The sequence below is a fragment of the Grampus griseus genome (assembly GCF_964374135.1).
Source record: "Grampus griseus genome assembly, chromosome: 7".
NCBI classification, from domain to species: domain Eukaryota; kingdom Metazoa; phylum Chordata; class Mammalia; order Artiodactyla; family Delphinidae; genus Grampus; species Grampus griseus.
In genome coordinates, this window is record NC_139001.1 from 88,881,816 (window position 1) to 88,904,540 (window position 22,725).

A 22,725-nucleotide genomic window follows, 5' to 3' on the forward strand; every position below is an offset into this window, starting at 1 on the left:
GAAGGTCAGTAAACACCTATTAGTCCTACGGATAGGATATTAGCCCTTAGGTCAGGTAAAAATAGTATGTATATAGCTGAATGAAGCTGGGGAATCAGAGGAACAACTTTGGAGGCCAGACAGTTTACTAAGTTTCTAACCCTAGGTCACCTCAGGAAATTTTCAGGGGATTACTCAATAGTAAAAATTTAGATAAGTTCCTTTGCATGATCAGGAGAATGAAGGGACTGAGTATTTGAATGCTGATCCCAAGGTCACATAGGGGATCTGTTGAGCAATTTATTAGGAACAGTGCTGTGAACTCTGCTTATTAAAGTGAAGTCTACCAGTCGTCTCTCTGATGACCTGTCTTCAGGTCTTTAAAACTGTAATTGAAGCCATAATGTAATAGTGTGTATATGTGGGTGTGTGTATATGGGGGATATTTAAAGCAGAGAAGGAAAAAGAAGACTTTGAGGCAGGCTTGTGTGCACAGAGCTCATGCTATTGTAGAATAAATCAGTTTGATCTTGAAACTGATATGTGTGCCTGTAAAGGTCAATGGGGCCACTGAGGGCTACATAATAAAGGATTATGCATCAATTCAGGGATCCAGATGGTCCCTGTATACTGTTGCTATTGTAGCAAGTTAATGCTCCAGGACACATTAACACTTCTGGACCACATGGGTGCTATTAAGTAAATTATGTTAAAATACAACAAATTGTACTGAAGTGACATGAAAGCATTAATTCCAAATAAGCCTCTGTTGCTTAGTATCTTAAAGAATAATTCATGCATTAGAATTGGCATAATTCACTTGAGTTATATAAGCTGTCACACAGTTAAAAGTTAGCGTAGTGATTAGTAACTGAATTTTACTCTGATTATAATGGGCAGTTTTGAATGCTGCTCCTATGTGGCTTCTGTATCATTTTTGAAAATAAATTTGTTTAAAATTAGTTACACTTGATTAAATTTAAGTAATCCTTTTTGTTTCACCTGCTCATGTCTCTTTTTAGTCATTACTGAGTTTTGAAAGCAGATTTCCTTTTTTCATGTAGTGTGGGGCAGTTTGGGGATCGGGAGCTGATAAGCATGTAAAAGAATAATTATAATAACTTAAGTGTCAGAATGATACATAGAAAAGATACTAGGTCATCACAAATAAATATTGTGTAAAAAACCTTAGAAGTCTCATGGAAGGATTTCAAGAAAAGTAATAACGTTATCTCAGTTGTGAAGGAAAAAGAGAAGAAAGAGAAGTGTTCTAGGTAGAGCAAAGTGCCTATTAAGACATGAAGGGGAGAGATTGGAAGGCATGTAAATTTTTTCAGGTGCCCATTATACATCAGTTATTTTGGTAGGTGCTTTTATTTACATTATTGAATTTCCACGGTATCTCGGTGAAGTGCTTTTGGGGATCTTCCGAAGATAATTGTTGTATAGATAGGAATTGAAACAGCAACTAAGAATGTACTGAGTACCTAAAATGAGCCGATCTGCTTCATGTATCTTATCTAGTTCTTGCAGAAAATTTATCAGATAGGTTTTATTATCCTCATTAAACAGATAAATAAACAGATGCACCAAGAAGGTAAATAGCTTCCTTAGAATAAAATATGAGTTGAAGAGCAACTTTTTGCAAAGCCTCCCCCTTTCCAGTGTACTGTAATAACATGTAGAGGATTCTTTTTGCTTTCACTTAAAAAAAATTAAGATATAATTGACCTAAAATATTGTGTTAGTTTTAGGTGTGCAACATAGTGATTTGATATGCTTATATCTTATTACAAAATGGTTACCACAACAAGCTTAGTTAACATCCATCATATAGCAGATTCTTAACATTTGAAATATCCCAAACCTTGAGTCATATCATAGCATTTACCCTTTCCATGTAAGAAAAGTAATTAAAATATTTAAATGATCAAACTTCTATGATGCTATACATATACTATTAAAGCTTATTTCCTCTGTACGAGTCAGCTGAAGTTTTACTGCACATTTTAATCAGCCATTTTTCCTGCTGGTTAAGACCCTTGCTAGAGAATACTTTCATGGATCAGTATTCCAAAAGGATTGAAGTTCCATTTTATGGATCGATATTCCTAATTTAGTGTGGTACTTATGGTTGGGCTCATCTCAACATAGATCTTAACCTATTTTAAGACCCCATTGAAGTCACCCCAAAGTTTTATCTTCCTCTTGAAAACAATAACTTTCTTAGCCCTTTTGATTTTCTTTTCACTTCCATCATGAGCATTAGCACTTGGTGGTCTTTTCAGGTCCATTTTTCACAAAGAAACAGGTTTTTATCACTTTACTAGCTTTACTACAAGCATGAGGAGAGAAAAAACCCAGCCACATTATTATAGTTGAGTGATTTTTTATCACATATGAACCTTTGAATTCATCCTTCGGCAAACTTACAAATTGCTAAATGGCCTGAAATTTCAAGGTCACTCTAGAATTGTTGAACATATTAACACTAAAACTTTGAATTATATATATTTATATTCATATATTCAAATACTACTTATAATGAAATACATATATTAATATATATTATTAATTGATATATTGAATGTTTAGCTAAGTTTCCTTTTTTAAATAACCTTGAATTATTGAGTGTGTTGAGTACAATAACATACATTTCCCAAACTCATAAAGTAGGGGAAGATAAAATTGGTGCTCATCTAACTTAATTTCTTGTGATGTCTTTCTTAGCTCCCAATAACACATGTGATGAAAATGCTTTCATGTGCCATAATAAAGTATGCATTCCCAAGCAATTCGTTTGTGACCATGATGATGACTGTGGAGATGGCTCTGATGAGTCACTGCAGTGTGGTAAGTATATATAAACTTTTCATGGAGAAGATTCTCAGGCTGAGTAACAGTCTTTTAAAATGACTCCAGGAATATATAAATAAATAACAAAAACAAAGAAATACATTTCTTAATCTCACTAAGAACATGTAACTTCAGTAATATAGACACACCACATATAACCTCTTTAAACTCTACCATAATTACACACCTATTTGAAAATTATGCCTACTTGTTGTAGTGTATTCTTATCAAGAACCACACTGGAAAATGTTGATAAAAATGTGTTTGGTTTTAAGTACTTTGAAATACCTTTTATTTTAAAGACAATATATAGCTGGTTAGTTCAGTCTTACAGCCAAATCAATATTTGAGTGAGGAAAAAAGAATACAGTTCACAGCTATCAGAGAATCTAGATACTTAACATTTTTCTTTTGCTTTATCTTTTTATACATGTATTTACTTGTTAAAATTTAATGTTATTATTATGAAATTTATCTTGTCACATATATATTTATCTAACCATCATATCTATATAATTTATATATGAACACATATATAACTTTTGTGATAAAAATTAGTATATTAAAAATTCCCAGTTGATATTGAAATATGTGAACATAGTATTTTTGTAAAATATTTAAATGTATACATGAATAAATATAAAATGAAAAGCTGTGAAATCCACACATACCTATGAAAGGTAGTAGATTTAGCTTCCCTTTTCCCTCCCTATGCAGCATCTATCAGTTACAGATGGAGGATAAAGTAGAATCTCTAGCTTGGATGACTTGGAGGATGGTGTTGCTGTTAATGAGCTTTAGAATGAGGTTAAGGGGCAGTTTTGCTGGTGTGGGAGAAGAAATGTAACAAATAATTAATTTTGGACATTTTGAATATGAAGTGTTAATCAGACAATCACATGAAGCTGTATAGTGAGTGTTTGAAAATTTAGTTCTAGAGTATTATCAGGACAAATAATATTAACCTGGTGGCCATCAGCATAAGGGTGATACTCAAAATATGACAAAGAATGATAATACCCAACACTGTAGAAAGGAAAAGGGGAAAACCATATACTGAAGACTGAAATAAGGGCTTACCCTGTAACATTTTAGAGTAGAACAGAAGAAAACTTTATACAGAAAGAGGGTGAAAAGGGAATAGCAAAAGCAAAGTTAGAAAGAAGCCTGGGAGAGTGGATTATGAATATTAAGTCAGGAAACTATTTCCAAGGTAGTATGGACAACAGCATCAAGCACTGGAGGACAGTGAAGCAGGTAGGAGCCAGAGACACCTATGAATTTACCAACTGTCACTTGATATTTATTAGCTCTGAGAGGAATTTCAGCAGGTAGATGTTGCAGAAATGAGACTTTAATGAATGAAAGTAAGTGAGAGCAAAGAGGTAAGTAAGTGAAAGGAAGATTGAGTAGGGACTTGACTGAGCAGGGAAGAAGGGACATGTCTTGTTAAGAGTTATGTGGATGGATTTTTGTTGTTATTGGACTAGGAGAGACTTGAACATATGTATTGAGTGAAGAGGAGAAACTAGTGAAGAATGAGAGGGTGGGAAGGAATACTAGGGAAACTGGGGATATTTTAGAGCTATCTAGTTTTGCCATGCAATATGATAAACGTCTCAATTACATAATCATTGTTGAATCTTTTTTTCTGCTGAAATTTTATTTTTAAACCATAAAAATCTTACATTCTCTCTTCAAAAGTAAAATATTTGCCTACATTTACCAGAAAGTTTATAATAGAAATGACATTTTTTATTGTTAACAAACTCTGGAAAAAAACCAATCTAAAACTTCATAATATTCAAAATCAAATGAGTTTTACTTACAAACCAGCTTAGATATGAACATTAACAACTGATTGATGGATACTGTGTTTTGAACAAAGCCTTTTAATGCCTCTAAGAATCAATATGTAGGATAATTACAACAGTTTTGTGCTTATTGCTCTATGAATTGGATTTTAATTTTCTCATTTTAACAATTTCTTTACACTTTTAATGCTGCTTCCCAAACATAAACGTGACATTATAGCTTCTGAAAATTATTATTATAACCCAGAATCAGTTCATCCATATGTTCTAGTACTGTACCTAACCAAGCTTAGTCTTGAAAATAATTTTGAGTAGCTTTCATTTTGTTTTCCATTCTAAAGGAAATCTTTAGGATACAGATAATAAGTGAACAGAGGTTGTATACTTGTGTTGCATTCTTGTTTCCTTACTTAGAAACAAAATAAGAGTGCCTCGTTTCCAACTTTGTTTTCTGGACTTTAATCCTACTTCCAACCACAAATATCTCTTGCAATTATTGTAACTGCCCTAGAAAGAAATGAGAAACATTTCCCATAAGAGGCCTGGGTAACTCACATGGTTAATTAAGTTTAGTGTACATTATGAAATAAAGTTTTAATGAATATTTGTTATATGAATTGGAATGTTTCTTTGTCTCCAGGATACCGACAGTGCAATGCCGAAGAATTTAGTTGTGCTGATGGACGATGTCTTTTAAATACTCAGTGGCAGTGTGATGGAGACTTTGACTGCCCAGACCATTCTGATGAAGCACCTATAAACCCAAAGTGTAAAAGTGCAGGTACAGAAAATATATAATACTATGTTTATTCCAAAATTTGTTTTTTTAAGGCAATATTGTGACTCTGTTTTTTAGTCTCATATAATATTCAGTGAGAGGAAATGCAAATAATTAAGCATGTGATGCTTCTATTGATACCATGCAGGATCCTAGTAACCAACTTTGTTTTGGAGCTAGTTATAGAAGTGTAAGTCTGTGCCCCAAATATGAAGATTTGTGGCAATGAACCAGATGAATTCATCATCCTCCTCCTTTGAAGAAGTCATTTTTTCTTAATATATTATTTTATGTGAGGATAATTTTCTTGTATGGACCTACTTGAAAATTTAATCATAAAAGAAATTGAGATTTACTGAAATAGAGTCAATATTATTCAGACTTAGGCAAAATGAAATAAATTGCATATCATTTGAACAGAAATATATACATAGCCAAACTTGGTCTATTTTACACTTTACTATTCCAAAGATTGAATACATAGTTATACATTTTAGAATAAACCCAATTACTTTTTTTCTCATGTAGTTTACATGTTAATAGGCATTCTTTTATCATGTATGGTAATGAGTAATGTTTAAATCATCAGATTGTGAGTAGCTGCAAAACTTGAACTCCTTTCTATAGCTATATTTGTGACAACTATGATTTACCGCAAGTATCTTTTTTATGCCTGGACTTAAAAATATCAATGTTATATATCCAGGAAGAAAAAGAACTTAGGAATATCTAGCTCTTCCAGATTCTTAATTTTTAGTGACGTATAATTTCTCGGAGACTTTTGGCTTGTGGGAAATGTCAAGCTATCATTACACTTTTGAACTCATTCTTCACAGTATAGATGAAGACAGAAATACTCCATTAATTTTAGTATAGGTGCTTATTTTGATTGTTAAATTTCAATGTAAAGCTAGATTTGCGGTGTGTTGAACATGAAAGTACAGTTTGCCCTTGATTTTCTTCATGTATAAAATATTACACTGAATATAAAGCATTTTATATGTACATATATTTACTATAATTTTTGACAGACAAGTCATCATATTTGTGAATGTATTCAACAATTGTAGTATAAAACAATGGCATGCTCTTTATGTTCCATTTGTTTTATTTTCTTTTTCCAGAACAGTCATGCAACAGTTCATTTTTTATGTGCAAAAATGGCAGGTGCATTCCCAGTGAAGGTCTTTGTGACAATAAGGATGACTGTGGTGATGGATCAGATGAAAGAAACTGCCATGTAAATGAATGCTTGAGTAGGAAAGTCAGTGGGTGTTCTCAAGATTGTCAGGACCTTCCAGCCAGTTATAAGGTAGGCACGCATCAAAGACAGAAAATCATCTGACAGGTTAGAATTTGGGGCAATAAAAATGATTTCATCCAATATAGCTGTAAAACTTAAAGTCATTATAATATCATTAGTTAAAACTATTTAAATGGAGAGTTTCTGTGTGTGCAAACCATAATAATAGTGTGGTATATAAATTGTGAGAATATACTCATGGAGACAAAAAAATCAAAATGTTTTCTAATAAATGCTGATCATAAAGAAAAAAGCAAAGGACGACCAGTGTTTGAGGAAGGTAACTGCTGTTAATAGCTGCATAAATGTTTATGCAACTCTCTTAAATTCCCGTTGCTTCCTTCGTTTCCCCTCTCATACATCCTTGAAGTGGAATGGGCTAATCATTTATGTACCACAACACTGGAGAATACAATATTTTTTCATATAAACAGGAAGAAAAAAAACAGAGCACATGAATTATTAGGACTGAGTGCAGGTACACTAAAAATAAATCATGCCTAACATTCTAATTGCTTTTTGTTAGTCCCATTTTCCTGAAGAATGTGATTCACTGACAAAATTGATTGACACAAATAGCTTTTGAAAACATCTCTGTTTCAATATGTTGGAACGGAAGATGCATACAAAAAATAATATTGAAGTGGTGCATTAGGTTAAAATCAATTATGTAAATGTGGGAAAACCTCAGTAAAAGCAATTCAGCTGGAAATTAGTGTTTTTAACTGGACAGTAGCTCTGTATGAATCAGCAAAAGGACATGGCTTTTACGAACCACAGAGGCAGTCTAATCCAGTTAGGAGTAGTACAGAGTTCAGATTTTGTTCTACTGAGTTCTGCACTGATCAGAACATACCTGGGGTACTGTGTATATTTATGGACATGACACTTTAAGAGGAACCTTGACAAACTGTACTGTATCCCCATTTGTACAGCCAGTGGCATAAGGGGGTCTGGAAAACACACCTTTGGAAGAAGTTTTACCAAGAGAAAAATGGCTAGTCAGTTGTATTTAAATATATGAAGTACTGGAATAGGGAGCATACCTTTCTGAGTTGTTTCAAATGTTGGAAATAGGAGTTGGGAAGTAGATTCTGTATAAGAAAGACTTTTTGAACATTAGAATTCTCTACATTGGAATGAGTTGCCAAATTTCTCACATCTAAAAGTATTTCAGTTGGAACTAAGTGACTTTCTTTAAAAGATGCTAGAGAAAAAAAAAAGTGTGTATTACAAAGATGCTTCAGTTTTTCCTTGACAGCCTTGATATTCTATGACAAGTCAGTTCTATCTAATGGTAAATTCACCAAACAACAGCTCTTAATGTGATGAGTATATATGAGGTAATTAATTTTGGCAGTAACGGTTTTGAAACCCAATGAAGCAGAGAAAATGTTACTGGTGATTTATGTACAATCAATATAGAAATGTTTCCAAAAAAGTCAGGGAATGTATTATAGAATTATTAAAGGTAATAGTTTAAATTTTGTCATGTTATAAATAATCTATTCTTATCATATAGAATGTATATCTATCCATCTATCTGTCTAAAATTTAAATTTCAAAGTAGATTTGTGTTTATCCTGTGTATATTTTTAATCTGTCATAATCTTGGTGGTAAAATCTAAAAATTATAGAATATGGAATAGTCACCTTTTGACATAACATCAAAAGTACAGTGTAATTTTTTTTTAATGCCTGCATGTAAGAAATACTGAGTGCCCAGAGATTCCATATTTGGAAAACTAGTTTTGGTAGAAGTAAATCTCACCCAGAAAGCCATGATAAATCATACTATTTTAATTACTTTATAAGATTCCTCACAGAGAAATAATTGTTTATTGATACCTTTAAAATATAATTATTTTCTGACTTCTCTGAAGGAGTCATAGAATGAAATGAGAATTCTAGGTAAAAGAGACAAACTGTTTAATTATTCAAAAGGCAATGTATATGATACCTGACAAAATTGCAGTGGATAATGTTCCTTAATATACAAACATGTCAAAACTAATGAATAGGGCTTCCCTGGTGGCGCAGTGGTTGAGAGTCCGCCTGCCGATGCAGAGGATACGGGTTTGTGCCCCGGACTGGGAAGATCCCACATGCCGCGGAGCGGCTAGGCCCGTGAGCCATGGCCACCGAGCCTGCGCGTCCAGAGCCTGTGCTCCGCAACGGGAGAGGCCACAACAGTGAGAGGCCCGCGTACCGCAAAAAACAAACAAACAAAACAAAACAAAAAACTAATGAATAAAATAAAACATCTACTGGGGGAAGCAAGACCAGTTCAAAAATGAAAGGAGCTAGGATGAGAATCATAAATAAGAGATATAAGCAAAGATTCAAAACAAATATTTTATATATTGTGTTGATATATATGTTATATTTATATTATATATGTCATTTTAAAACATATATATAATATGTTATATTTCTGACAATTTATTTATAGGAGATTGAATAAAAAATGTTATATACAACAAAATGCTTATCTATTTGGGGGAAAAATGTGTTAGCTGGTGGGTTTCTCTTTTTCAGAGAATGGGGAAAACTATCCAGTAAACTATTTCTCATTACATTATCAGCAGAACATGACAACTCCCCCTTCAAATTCTGCAATAAAATGAAAATTGCTTATAAAAGCAAAATTTAGACCTTCTGGACTATGAACAATTTGCTGTAAAACAAATACAATTGATTTAACTATTCAAAAGGGAGTAATAACACAACTAAGCAAGAATCTTATTTGGATGGAATGGTAACTTACCATGTGAAAATAAATGTACTTTTGGGAGATAAATAATTTTAATGTGTATAAGATAACCAGTATTTTAAAATATCACTAAAAAGCTGCAAATTTTTCTGAATGTAATAGGAAAACTTTGGATAGCTATATTTGTTTCTGGTAGCTATATGTTTCTCTATAAAAATTAATATAAATCAAGACAATTTGAAATAGTTCTTGATTATGAGAAATATTAACATGACATTGAATATATATATCTCACTTTCATAAAAATTTTCTTTTTAAGTGAAAATGAAACATTTTTAAATTTTTTTTTTATTAAATATAGATGAATCTCTCATCTTATATCTCTGACACAAATGATTATTATTTTTTCATTCAATTTATGAATGTTAGGTTAGTAGAATTTCCCATAAATGCCTTTTAATTATTTGGGAGCAAAAAATGTTTTTGTTAAAACAAGGTTAACAAGACTGGGGAGGATATTATCTTTTAAAAAAATCTTCTCTTTTAATAAACACATTAAAAATACTTACTCTACACCTTAAACATCCTAATTTCATTTGTTTACAGAAATGTTCATTGCATTTGGTAACTTTTACCTTCAAGAAATTAATTTTCCACAAATATGTTTTTATCCAAACTATTTAATATAGTAGTTCTATAAGCCTGACATTAGCCATTCAAAGTAATTTTCAGAAGCCATATTAGAATTCGGACACTATTTCTTTTCATAGTACTCTTTTTGAGAGGAATTTAATGCATTCTATAAAATGTCCTTTCACCTGTCCTGAAGCGCCCCTTGAATTCAACTATACCCTGTGTCTGCTTATGTGTCTCTGGGTTCCACATGATCACATGTCTGATTTCCAGTTCTTTTCAGTGATATCTTTTTGTAGCTTTTCAGTTTTGTTTTTGAAAAATTTATTTATTTTTTTAAGTGTGGTAAAATATACAACATAAAATTTATCATTTTAACTACTTTTAAGTATATATTTCAGTGACATTTAGCATCTCTCTATTTTTTTTTTTTTTTTTTTGACATAGGATAAACACCAATTCCCCTGACTTCCTCATCAGGTAGTAGGATGAGTCTTCTCAAAAAAAGTAATATTGGGCTTCCCTGGTGGCGCAGTGGTTGAGAGTCCGCCTGCCGATGCAGGGGACACGGGTTCGTGCCCCGGTCCGGGAAGATCCCACATGCCGCGGAGCGGCTGGGCCCGGGAGCCATGGCCGCTGAGCCTGCGCATCCGGAGCCTGTGCTCTGCAACGGGAGAGGCCACAACAGTGAGAGGCCCGCGTACCGAAAAAAAAAAAAAAAGTAATATTGTCACAGGCTCAAATATTATGAGGAGAATTTGGAAAATTAAGTTGTGGATTTTGCTTTGATTTGCTGGCTTGCTAGTGGATTCTGGGGATTACAAAAAATTCTTTATAATCTTAGGATTATTATTGTATCTAATAATCTTAGGATTATTAGATAAATATTGGTGTAAATTGTTAATGATAAAAGTGCTAAGAGCTTAAAGAGATTTGTTTCTTGTTAAAGGACTTAGAAAAAGATATTCAGGGCTTCCCTGGTGGCGCAGTGGTTGAGAGTCCGCCTGCCGATGCAGGGGACACAGGTTCGTGCCCCGGTCTGGGAAGATCCCACATGCCGCGGAGCAGCTGGGCCCGTGAGCCATGGCCGCTGAGCCTGCGCGTCCAGAGCCTGTGCTCCACAACGGGAGAGGCCGCAACAGTGAGAGGCCCGCGTACTGCAAAAAAAAAAAAAAAAAAAAAAAGATATTCATTTATCTTTTGAGCACTTTCAGGTGAAGTTGATGCTCCTTCTCCTCCACATAATGAACACCATTTTTTGTACTTAAAAAAATTCTACCCCTCAATTAATTGTTTGCTCATTATTTAATAATAAGCACATATCTCTCTCTAATATTTTCCCAATAGATACAAAGGCTCAAATGTTTACTATGAATAATTCTTGAATACTAGTTTTTCTTGACAACTTAAGAGTTCCTACCTAATTCACTATCCTATTCAGTACTCACAAGTTCTTTTATTCAAAGGCCACTAAATAGTCTTGGTGAAGGTTAACATGTTCACAATCATCTGGCCAATTATAGGTTCGTGTTGTATAATTATAATTCCGTATGCTACTTGACAGGGACTGAATATAAAACTGAAAGACCAATCACCACCCCTTTTTATTTTCAGGAATGCAAAGACATATATGGTATGACATTGTACTGAGAACTGATATGCAGTTAGTAAATATTACATAATCATTAGAGGGTCATATAGAACATGATAGAGATGATGGAAAAAAAATGATTTGATGATGCACATTGATTTAATTATGAAGGGGAAACTATGTTAATTTTATTATTTCTCCAGACATCATATTTGGTTAAGGACTCAGACCCTGCCAATAAATATTAATTGAGCCTTATTATTTGTTAAAAATTACAGAGAGAATCAGCTCTCCTTCTGGCTTTATCTACACAATTTCACCTTTGTGCCTCTGGGTTTCTCATGGGTTAACTAATAATAGTGCCTATATTATAGATTTCTGTTAAGACTCTAATGAAATAACATACGTGACAATATTAGTAATTCTCAGAGCTCCACTTAAGGGTTAATGCTTATGATTATTAAAGTCTTCTAAAAACACAATATAATGCAATAGAAAAAAAAATACAGAAGAAGCTGATGGTTTAGTTTTGTTTTCCTTGCCATTCTCTAGCCAACATGGTTTGCTGATTTATGTTGGTTAGCTTTTGTAATCTTGTCAACCTCAGAAGATCAAATGATGATATTTGAGAGAATCCTTTTTTAACTTAAACTGTATGTAATATATGTAGTTCTTATTAAAGTTTAATTTCTGGGGGACAGAAAGACTTGGCATTATCTATTATTAACTGATTTTCTTGCTTGAATCACGCTAAATGGATATCCAATAGCAAGAGACAGTGACAATGATATGAATTTATTATGCTTGTTTTTCATTCTCCAGTGCAAATGCTGGCCTGGATTTCAACTGAAGGATGATGGTAAAACATGTGTAGACGTTGATGAATGCTCTTTGGGCTTTCCGTGTAGCCAGCAATGCATCAATACATATGGGACCTACAGGTGCCTCTGTACAGATGGATATGAAATACAACCTGATAACCCAAATGGCTGCAAATCACTCTCAGGTATCGAATTGAACTTGTCCACTGAGTCAGCCTTAGTTACACATATGGATCTGATTTTGTAGCTATTCTTGTTGAATTCATTCCTCATTGCTGTTTCTAAGAAGTCAAAATTCTCCTCTACTTACCTTGATATGGAAATTTGTCACTCTGATATTGCATGTTGTCCACACACTGCTCTGTTTTTAGTACCATTCCAGTGTGGTCCTGTGAATTATTAAGTGTTTTCTAGATTTTGAGAACAAGTAAAAACTATATCTAGCACTGCTTCCTGTATCACAGGTTCTTGGGAGCAGGTTTGGCCAAGGCTATTAAAGAGCCTGTTGTGACAGCGTCCTAATATTTTTTTTCCTTCTCCCCTACACCATACACACACTCATATATGTGTGCCAAGGAGAACAACGGGTCAGTAATAATAATAGTAATAATGATGACAACAATAACAAAAAATCAGGAATATAAGACTATTTGAATTCTTCCAGTGATTCAACAAGTATTATTAAACTTCTGTTTATTTCAAGCAGTGTGTTTGATTTGTGAATTAGAAAATTCAATAAAATATTAAAACAAATTATGATTCATCAGGGGAGAAAATCAAACATTAAAATGATACAAAGTAATATATAATAATAACTTAAAATGGGCAGAAAATGGTGCATAATATGTTTCTATTCCTCTTACTGTGATATTGAGTATAATCAATTAAATAGCATTGCCAGTTTCTCATGTACATTTATGTTGAGCAACATTTAAAAAACTAGATGTTTGGGCTTCCCTGGTGGCGCAGTGGTTGAGAGTCCACCTGCCGATGCAGGGGACGCGGGTTCGTGCCCCGGTCTGGGAGGATCCCACATGCTGCGGAGCGGCTGGGCCCGTGAGCCATGGCTGCTGAGCCTGTGCGTCCGGAGCCTGTGCTCCGCGGCGGGAGAGGCCACAGCAGTGAGAGGCCCGCATACCGCAAAAAAAAAAACAAACTAGATTTTTCTCATCTACTTTCATAAAATAAATAAAAGGGATAGGAATTTAAAAGTTAGTTTTTTAACTGGTTAAAATTATGCACATTATGGAGAAAAATAACTCTTTTCAGTTTTTCATTCCACTCACTTATTCTTGGAATGTCCGTCTCTGAATAAATTTGTGTATTATTTGGAGCCCATTGTTTTTTTTGCCAGCCTACTTTTTTTTTTTTTTTGCCAGCTCACTGCTTACTACATCATTCATTTAGTGACATGGGATAAGAAGAAAAGATAAAATCTAAAAACTAGTTAGTGTTTCCATTACTTTAAACTTTTCACAAAGGATTATGAAAAGGAGGTGAATGCTAATCATTTATTTGGGTCTTGTTACATCATGTATCCATGATATAGTGGTTTTCCATTAAAAGTAATAAATAGAAACTAATAACAATTTTAATATAAATATGAGTGTCCCTGAATAATAAATCTTTTGCTAAAGGGAGGCTAGATATTTTCCCCAAAATTTATTGACATATAATTAACCTATAACATTGTGTAACATTAAGGTAATACAATGCATTCACTTGATATACTTATATACAGTAATATGATTACCATGGTAGTAGTAGCTAACATCTCCATCACTTCACATAATTACCACTGCTTTTTTGTGGTTAGAACATTTAAGATCTACTCTCTTAGCAACTTTCAAGTGTGTAGTACAGTGTAGTTATCTATAATCACAATGTAGTGCATCAGACCCCCAGAACCTATTCATCTTCCAACTGAAAGTTTGTACTCTTTAACCAACATCTCCACATGTTCCCCACCATGCAAACCTTGGTAACTACTATTCTACTCTGTTTCAATGAGTTTGGCTTTTTTAGATTCCACCTATAAGTGATATCATAGAGTATTTGTCTTTCTCTGTTTGACTTGTTTCACTTAGCATAATTCTTCAAGCACCATCCATGTTGTCTCAAATGGCAGGATTTTATTCTTTTTCATGGCTATACAGATCCCATTCATCTGTTGATGGACACTTAGGTTGTTTCCATGTCTCGGCTATTGTGAATAATGCTACAATAAATTTGGGAGTACAGATATAGCTTTGATATACTATTTTCACATCCTTTGGATATATACCCAGGAGTGAGATTGCTGGATGGCAGTTCTATTATTAATTTTTTGAGCAACCTCCATTCTGTTTTCGGTATTGGTTGCACCAACTTACATTCCAACCAAAAGAGCACAAGGTTTGTCTTTTCTTCAGTCACTGCCAACATTTATCTCTTGTCATTTTGGTGACAGCCATTCTAACAGGTGTGAGGTGATATATCATTATGGTTTCGATTTGCATTTCCCTGATGTTCAGAGATGTTTAGCCCCTTTTCATGTGCCTATTGGCCATCTGTATGCTTTCTTTGGAAAAATGTCTGTTCAGTTCCTCTGCCCATTTTTTAATAGATTGTTTATTTTTTGTTATTGATTTATATGAGTTATTTATATATTTTGGATATTAACCCCTTATCAGATATATTATTTGCAAGTATTTTCTCCCATCCCATAGGTTGCCTTTTCATTATGTTGATTGTTTATTTTTTTTTCTTCTAAACTTTCCTTAATAGTCAATTCTTTTTTAAAATTAATTTATTTAGTTTTGGCTGTGTTGGGTCTCCATTGCTGCGCACAGGCTTTCTCTGGTTGAAGCAAGCAGGGCTACTCTTCATTGTGGTGCGCGGGCTTCTCATTGTGGTGGCTTCTCTTGTTGCGCAGCACTGGCTCTAGGCACGTGGGCTTCAGTAGTTGCAGCATGAGGGCTCAGTAGTTGTGGCTCGCGAGCTTAGTTGCTCCACAGAGTGTGGGATCTTCCTGGACCAGGGATTGAACCTGTGTCCCCTGCATGGGCAGGCGGATTCTTAACCACTGCACCACCAGGGAAGTCCCGATTGTTTCTTTTCCTTTGCAGAAGCTTTTTTGTTTGATGTAGTCCCCATTGATGATTTTTGCTTTTGTTGTTTGTGTTTTTGGTGTCATAGGCAAACAGTCATTTCCAAGACCAGTGTAAAGGCGATTTTTCTCTATGTTTTCCTCTAGGAGTTTCAAATTTCAGGTCTTACAATTTAAGTTGTAAAGAACAGAACTGCCTAAGTATTGAGGTAGAACATGACTGATTAATAACATTTATGAATGTAGAACTATATCGATAGGAGGGCAAAGCAACTTTAACTTGAGAGACAACTCTTTTGAGTAGAGTTCTGAGTCTCTATTTAACCTCAACAGGAAGACTGGAATGATTAGAGGTGCTGCCATCACTGGTAGAAGGTGATGTCGAGCATCTGTGACACACATTTCTAATCTCTGACACAGAGTATGCTAAAACAGAGTACAGTGCCCTATGTATTATACATATACTGTAAAACTAAAGACTGAAAGGAAGAAAGTAATAAGTTTGAACATAAATTTGAACATCATAATAATTCAAATCAAATAATTTGAATAATAATTCAAATAATATTATTCATAATAATAATTCAAATAATTTGAACATAAACAGGACAATAACTCTATAACAATAAATGATTTACAATAAAGTCCTCATTTAATCATGTAAAGTGGCTACCTTTTTCATTGTTTTTTTCTAATCTATGCTGACATTAAATTTGCTTACGAGGCATCTAAGTGTATGAATGCATCTTAGAAACAAAGATGTTTAAAAGGAGTTTGATCTTTACATATATGAAGCATGGTTAGATTATTTTTATTATCTTTCCTAGATTCTAGAACAAATAATATACTAAAGCATGTTGGACAAATAAGAAGGAAATAGACTCTTACTTAAGAGAAGCTTCCAGGCAGATGAAAAACGTGTATGTAGGCAGTGAAATTCTTGGTTTTCACTGAAGTTATTCTGAGAGCATAAGCTGGTTATTTGATTATCAAGAAAGAATTTTCTGGTTATAGGAATGTTTAGCTGTACTGTAGGTTTCTAAGATAGGTGCAGATTATCCTTCTCTGAAATTCATTTGAAAATAAGATTTCTATCCTTCCCTCCACCCCTTTCCCCCTGGTAACCGTAGGTTTGTTTTCTACATCTGTGCCTCTATTTCTGTTTTGTAAATAAGTTCATTTGTACCATTTGAGAGATTGGGATTGACATGTACACACTACTATATGTAAAGTAGATAACTAGTAAGAACCTGCTGTATAGCACAGGGAACTCTGCTCAATACTCTGTAATGACCTATATGGGAAAAGAATCTAAAAAAAAAAGTGGATATATTGTATATGTATAACTGATTCACTTTGCTGTATACCTCAAGTTAACACAACATTGGAAATCAACTATATTCCAATTTAAAGAAAAGGAACAACAAAAAATAAGATTTTAACAGCAGGTGTTTTCTGCTAATTTCAAATAAATTAGATAATTTAATATTCAAGAAGACTGAGGGAAAGAGAGGGATTTGGAATTGTCTAGATTTTCTGTACTGCACAGGCATCTGCTTTCTTTTCATATTGTTATCAGTAGAGGTGCTCAGGAAGAATTTTTTAACCATTAATCTACCAGAGGGCACTGCATTTGAACTTGCATCGCTGTAGTAACTAAACTGAGACTAAGCAGAGTTGAAAATCATAAATACTAAAGTCTAATATGTTTCTTGTCTTGGTATTTAGATGAAGAACCTTTTCTAATTCTTGCTGATCATCATGAGATAAGGAAAATTAGCACTGATGGTTCCAACTACACACTTTTAAAACAGGTATGACATTTCCATGATGATTTCATAGTATTTAATACAGTCACTCTAGATATGCATTAGAGCTGTAGCAATACCTCATAATTAGTACTTCTGAAGCATGTATTCAGGGATCCATGCATGTATGCATATAAGATTGCCATAAACTTTGTTCTGTTTGAATTGTCCAGGTGATGCCTCCAACTTGTGACATCACACCATATCCAAGAAAGTAGAAGATGCAAACCATAGCTAATGCAAGGAAAAAAACTCTCTTAAGAACAGCTAGACTAGGGAAGGTATAAAATTCTCTTTTAAGGTAGTTGTGCATTACCCAGATTGTCCCCCCAGCCCCACAGCCCTTGGGATTTAAAAATAAACATCTTTTCCAGAACCTCAAGTTTCTGTTCTTAGAACTAAGGAATAATATGGGATTGATGATCCTTAGCCTTTAAAATTTGGAATTAGCTAGGGAGCAAAAGTACGATTATAATCCAGTCATGGTTAAAAGGTTATGAGGTGCATATATTCAGCCTTACCCTTTTCATCCCTCAACCCACCTACTTCAAGAGAATCTGGGCTACTGATCCATTTTGTTGCTTAAGTTCTGTTGTCAGAGTTTACTCATATATACTATCTGAGATGAAAGGAATGATTTCCATTTATGACAGGATGGAAATGTGAATTGCTTCCCTCAAATTTTTTTTTCCCTCCCAGTCTGCAGTGAAAGCATAAAATCAAATCATTAAAACTAGACTGATTATTACATTGACTAGAGAAATCACAGTTAGTTTTAGCATATCTTTGATCGTCAGAAGTAGCTTCTTTGGAAAGATGTGGCTTGTATCTGTCCTGCTGCAAATTTCTCTTTGCCCCAAACTGTGCAATAGTGACATGAATATGTGATAGCACTCTCTAGAACAAGTGTGCCAAAAATAAAGATATTTCTTGTTCTTGTAGTATGTTTATGCCAGCACTAGGCATTAGATGAAGAAGTCCATTCATGTGTTGATTTTTCAGCAACATAAAGAATACTTAACTAAAGATAATTTTCCACTCACTCCTGGGTACCTCCATTGCTATAGTTAGAGTTTCATTCATATTGCTTAAGAATTTAGTCTTACTTTAAGTGCAGATATTCATTAGCAAGTGTGATGTTTACTATTCCCCACAGAATTGGATTTTGCAGCTTCTAAGTCACAAATTGAAAATTAAAATTTCACATGAAAATCCAGATTTCTGGCTACTCATGAAAAAATAGGAAGGTGTAGCATTTCTGGGTTCACATCCCTGAATGGACACAATCCAAGCTGGGTAGCAGCTGCCACTGTGATTTATGCCCGTGCTCTTAATTCACCAGCATCCTCAAACTTTCCGTGTGCTTACCACATACATACTTGTCTTATTCAGGAATGTCTGTGAGGTTTAGATTCTTGCTCTTGAGTTTGGAGTGTGCCACAAATACCCACTGTTTCATACTGCCTCTTTCTCTAATTATGTACCTTAAGAGATTGGGTAAAGTACAAAATATTTTCATGTTGTTTGTAAAAACTAAACAGAAGTCTATTTAAAATATAAGAATTAAATGACTATTTCTTTAAGAGATGAGTAATACCCATAGGGAGATAGTTTAAATTTACATAACTGCTTTAAAATGGAAAAGTGTTCGTTTCCCAAATGGTTTTCTGCATTAATTTATTTTTTTTCCAGTGCAGTATAACTTTAAGCATATATCAAACTTACAAAATATTGAAAATTACCTCTTTCTCTTAAGTATATTTCTCCATACCCTTTCTAGACCTTCCAAGTTAGGTGTGCAAGCTATTGATTTTCTTGTATAGTCTCTGGAAATGGGACGTGTTTATTTTCTCTTTAATAAGTTTTTTGTTTTGCTTTCTTTTGTTTTTAGCATTTCTCCCTTTTAGACTGTGCTATCTCAAAGTGAGAAAGTTTTCTTTTTAGAATACTCTATAAGCTCAGCTGAACCACAAATTTAACTAATATAGCAACAATATTTATGATCTTCAAGAAAGAACTATAACAGAGCTTCAGTGGTAGCTCCTGGCTTTATTTTCCAACCCTGTGGCTCAAGACATTTCTACTGCTATCCTTTTTTTTTTTTTTTTTTTTTTTTTGTCTTTCATGGCTAATACATTATCAGGGATTGTTCTTAAGGGACCAAAATGATTTTTATCTCCACGCATGATGTAAGTCTATTTCATACAGCCAAACCATTTTAATGCTCACATTGTTATAGTGTTTTTTTCCTGGTGATATAACTGTAGACTATTGCCAATCACTAGTACATAAGTGGGGATGAATTTCAAACAGTTTCTTAGTGTAGTTTATGGAAATAAGGAGGTAGTTAGGAAGATAAGGAAATGCACAAGGACCCTGAACACCTGTGTCTTTGGAGAGCATTTGTTAGTGGTGACCACGGAATAAGGATGTAAAGACCCAAGAAACTAAAGACAAGCCTTAAAGTTTTGCTTGTGGGCTGCTTGAAATATGTCCTTTTTGTTAGGAAACTTATTTTTAACCACAATTTCATCATGGCATTACAGAAATTTTCAAGGAGTTCAAGGTGGTAAAAACCAATTTCTTCCTCAAAGATTTTGTCTACATATGCAGAGTGAAGTAGAAAATAGCAGTAATTGTTTCTCCACATTTTCTCTCAGTCAAAAATAAATGAAAAGACAACATCTGTGCCTTAATTATTTGGGAATTCTGTGTGTAAATAATTAGGAAGAACAATTTATCCTAATATCTTAAATTTTATTCTCTTTATCGTATTTAGTAACAATCTCATGAAGTTTTATAGCATAAAATTATAACAACTGGTAGAATGTTTTTACCCTATATATTCTAAAACATAGTTGTAGCTAAGACAGCTATAACTTAAATTCGTACAACACATTCAGAAAATGTACTTTAATAACATGGATTTTAGAAATGAAAATTAATCAAGTAGCTTTCCAATATGTTATCCAATTCAATTCTAGCAGTGACTTTTATTCCAGTAAAATTGTATAGAGAAACAAAACACAATTTCCTAAATTAATCGTCTTGAACCAAAGGGTGCAAATCTTCAGCCACAGAAATAAAAGAAGCAAATAGGATTTTGATGAAACCAATTTTCAGCTCTGAAACCACTGGGATGACTCCAGTTTTTAGACGTTATTTTGACCATGCCCTTGGCTGTTTTAATGTTCCTTCCATATGATTCTGTAGAGAGAGCTCTACACTCTTTTCTGAAGGGATTAAGGGTAAAGCTGTAGAAAAATGACCAGTTTGGCTGGAAAGATATGTCAGAATTCAGACCTTCAATTTCTCTGCATTCACGGCTTTAATTTATTGTAGTTGACTTGCTAAATTTAGAATTGGATTTTCATTATCTAAATTGATTATTGTAAAGAAAGGAATAGGATAATTCTGCCATGACTGGGGATTGTGGGTGAATCTTTGCTAAGGTCAGAGACAACTCTCTCTCCCACCTTTTCCCTATCGAGGTCTAATATACCCATCTGAATTGCCAGGCCATCACAGAACCCTAACCCATTTACCTTATTCTTCCAGTGAGAAAAGCATTTGAACAGAAAGAATATTGTAGACTACTACTTTTTTTTTTTTTTTTTTGCGGTACGCGGGCCTCTCACTGTTGTGGCCTCTCCCATTGCGGAGCACAGGCTCCGGATGCGCAGGCTCAGCAGCCATGGCTCACGGGCCTAGCCGCTCCACAACATGTGGGGTTTTCCTGGACCGGGGCATGAACCCGTGTCCCCTGCATCAGCAGGCGGACTCTCAACCACTGCGCCACCAGGGAAGCCCTGTAGACTACCATTGAAATGAATTTATTAAACCCTCTACAGAACTTGGAATCCATTCTGTTTATATTTTAGAACCTTGATTGTGCATAGATGACTTCTTAGATATGAATGCTTACATGTATTTAGTTAAGTAGTTCTCCAGTTATTAGGGTGTGAATGAATAATTAATGAGTCTTTTGAATCTGAGACTGAATATTAGTTGCATTTTTTTTAGCATTTATAATCATTATTCTTGATTAGTGATGCTGTCAGTAAGACTTATACTTGCATTTATTCATCTGGGCATAGTGGGGTTAAGTGATTGCAGGTTAACTTTATAATCTAGAGCTGAAGAAAAGGAGATTGCTCCTTTTAAGCCAAATAAAAGCATAAGATTTGAACCTATGATTTTAACACCATCACTGCTAGAATTTAGCCTGGCTAAGAGAAGAAAAAATCAGTATTTGCAAGAACCTTCTCTGAGTTGTTGCAAATAGTGATACATAGGTCGTCCTTAGTCTTGGAGATCATTGGAAAGAAATAAAATCTGGACAGCACTAATTTAGCTTTGGCCTGAGTTTTATAAAAAATATATATATATATCTCTGATTCAGTGTTATTATAAAATTTTGAATTCTGAGTATAGATGTGGAAACAGAACTCAGAATTGGGAACAACCATCCCTCCCCAAACCAAACCGAAGCAAACCACAAAACAAACAAACAAACAAAACTATCTCCTTGAAGATGCTAATCCTTACTTATAGGACTATAAGTACTCTTAAGCGACCCCTAAAACAATTTGAGACAATGACAACTTTAGGGTGAATATTGATGTAAAAAGCTTACATCAGATACAGAGATATGACAAAGATCTCTGGGGCTTTGCCAAGTGTCTATGGTGTCAATTATTTTTTAGCACGAGTTTATATATTAATAAAATATTCAACTCTTAAAGCAAGTTAACACAATTGAAATCTTGATCCAAGTTTTGTTAGTCCATTGGGGTAGTAAATCTATGAGCAGTAACAATAGGTCAGAATTAAACCAATCCCTAAGCAATCATTTGGAAAACTCAACAGCTAAGAAAATTCTCAGATCCTGATGTACAATCCTCAGATCAAATCACTGAAACAGTGGAACTGCCAAACCAAAGAACTGTAGTATCCAGAAACCCATCAGCTGAATTCATGTTCAATTTTGTTACCTGCTAAAAAATGCATTAATTGTGAGTCTGAAGGGAGGGATTTCCTCACATTTCTACCATGTGGAATAAAAAGTTGTTGACTACCTAGTTCCTCTTTGGTCAAATACTCACCTAAGGTTTTAACTTTTAAATTCTAATATGGCACTGTATTGCCTAATGGGCTACTTGAAGCATGAGAAAAAAAGAGAATGTTGCTGTTTTGTTGAGACAAAGGCTTTTAGGGAAAGTAAAATTTTTAAACCTTCTTTTCTGACTTTCATCACATATCTATCAAGAGCTCATCTTAAATTATTGGGGGTCGTCTACCTTTCCAATTTAGATGTATACTCATAATGGCATCAAATTTA

At 34.1% G+C, this 22,725-nt stretch overlaps 1 protein-coding gene across 1 annotated transcript in view; it reads left to right on the plus strand.

Annotated features, from left to right (window-relative positions):
* The window catches only part of LRP1B (LDL receptor related protein 1B), a gene marked incomplete at its 3' end in the record, with an annotated part of 1,802,496 nt that overhangs the window by 1,537,068 nt on the left and 242,703 nt on the right, over positions 1 to 22,725 (plus strand). The window contains exons 53-57 of the mRNA XM_082657914.1: positions 2,710 to 2,832; positions 5,290 to 5,430; positions 6,552 to 6,739; positions 12,490 to 12,673; positions 17,305 to 17,390. Of these exons, the coding sequence (XP_082514040.1) occupies positions 2,710 to 2,832; positions 5,290 to 5,430; positions 6,552 to 6,739; positions 12,490 to 12,673; positions 17,305 to 17,390 (722 nt within the window). The remainder of the gene's footprint in view (positions 1 to 2,709; positions 2,833 to 5,289; positions 5,431 to 6,551; positions 6,740 to 12,489; positions 12,674 to 17,304; positions 17,391 to 22,725) is intronic.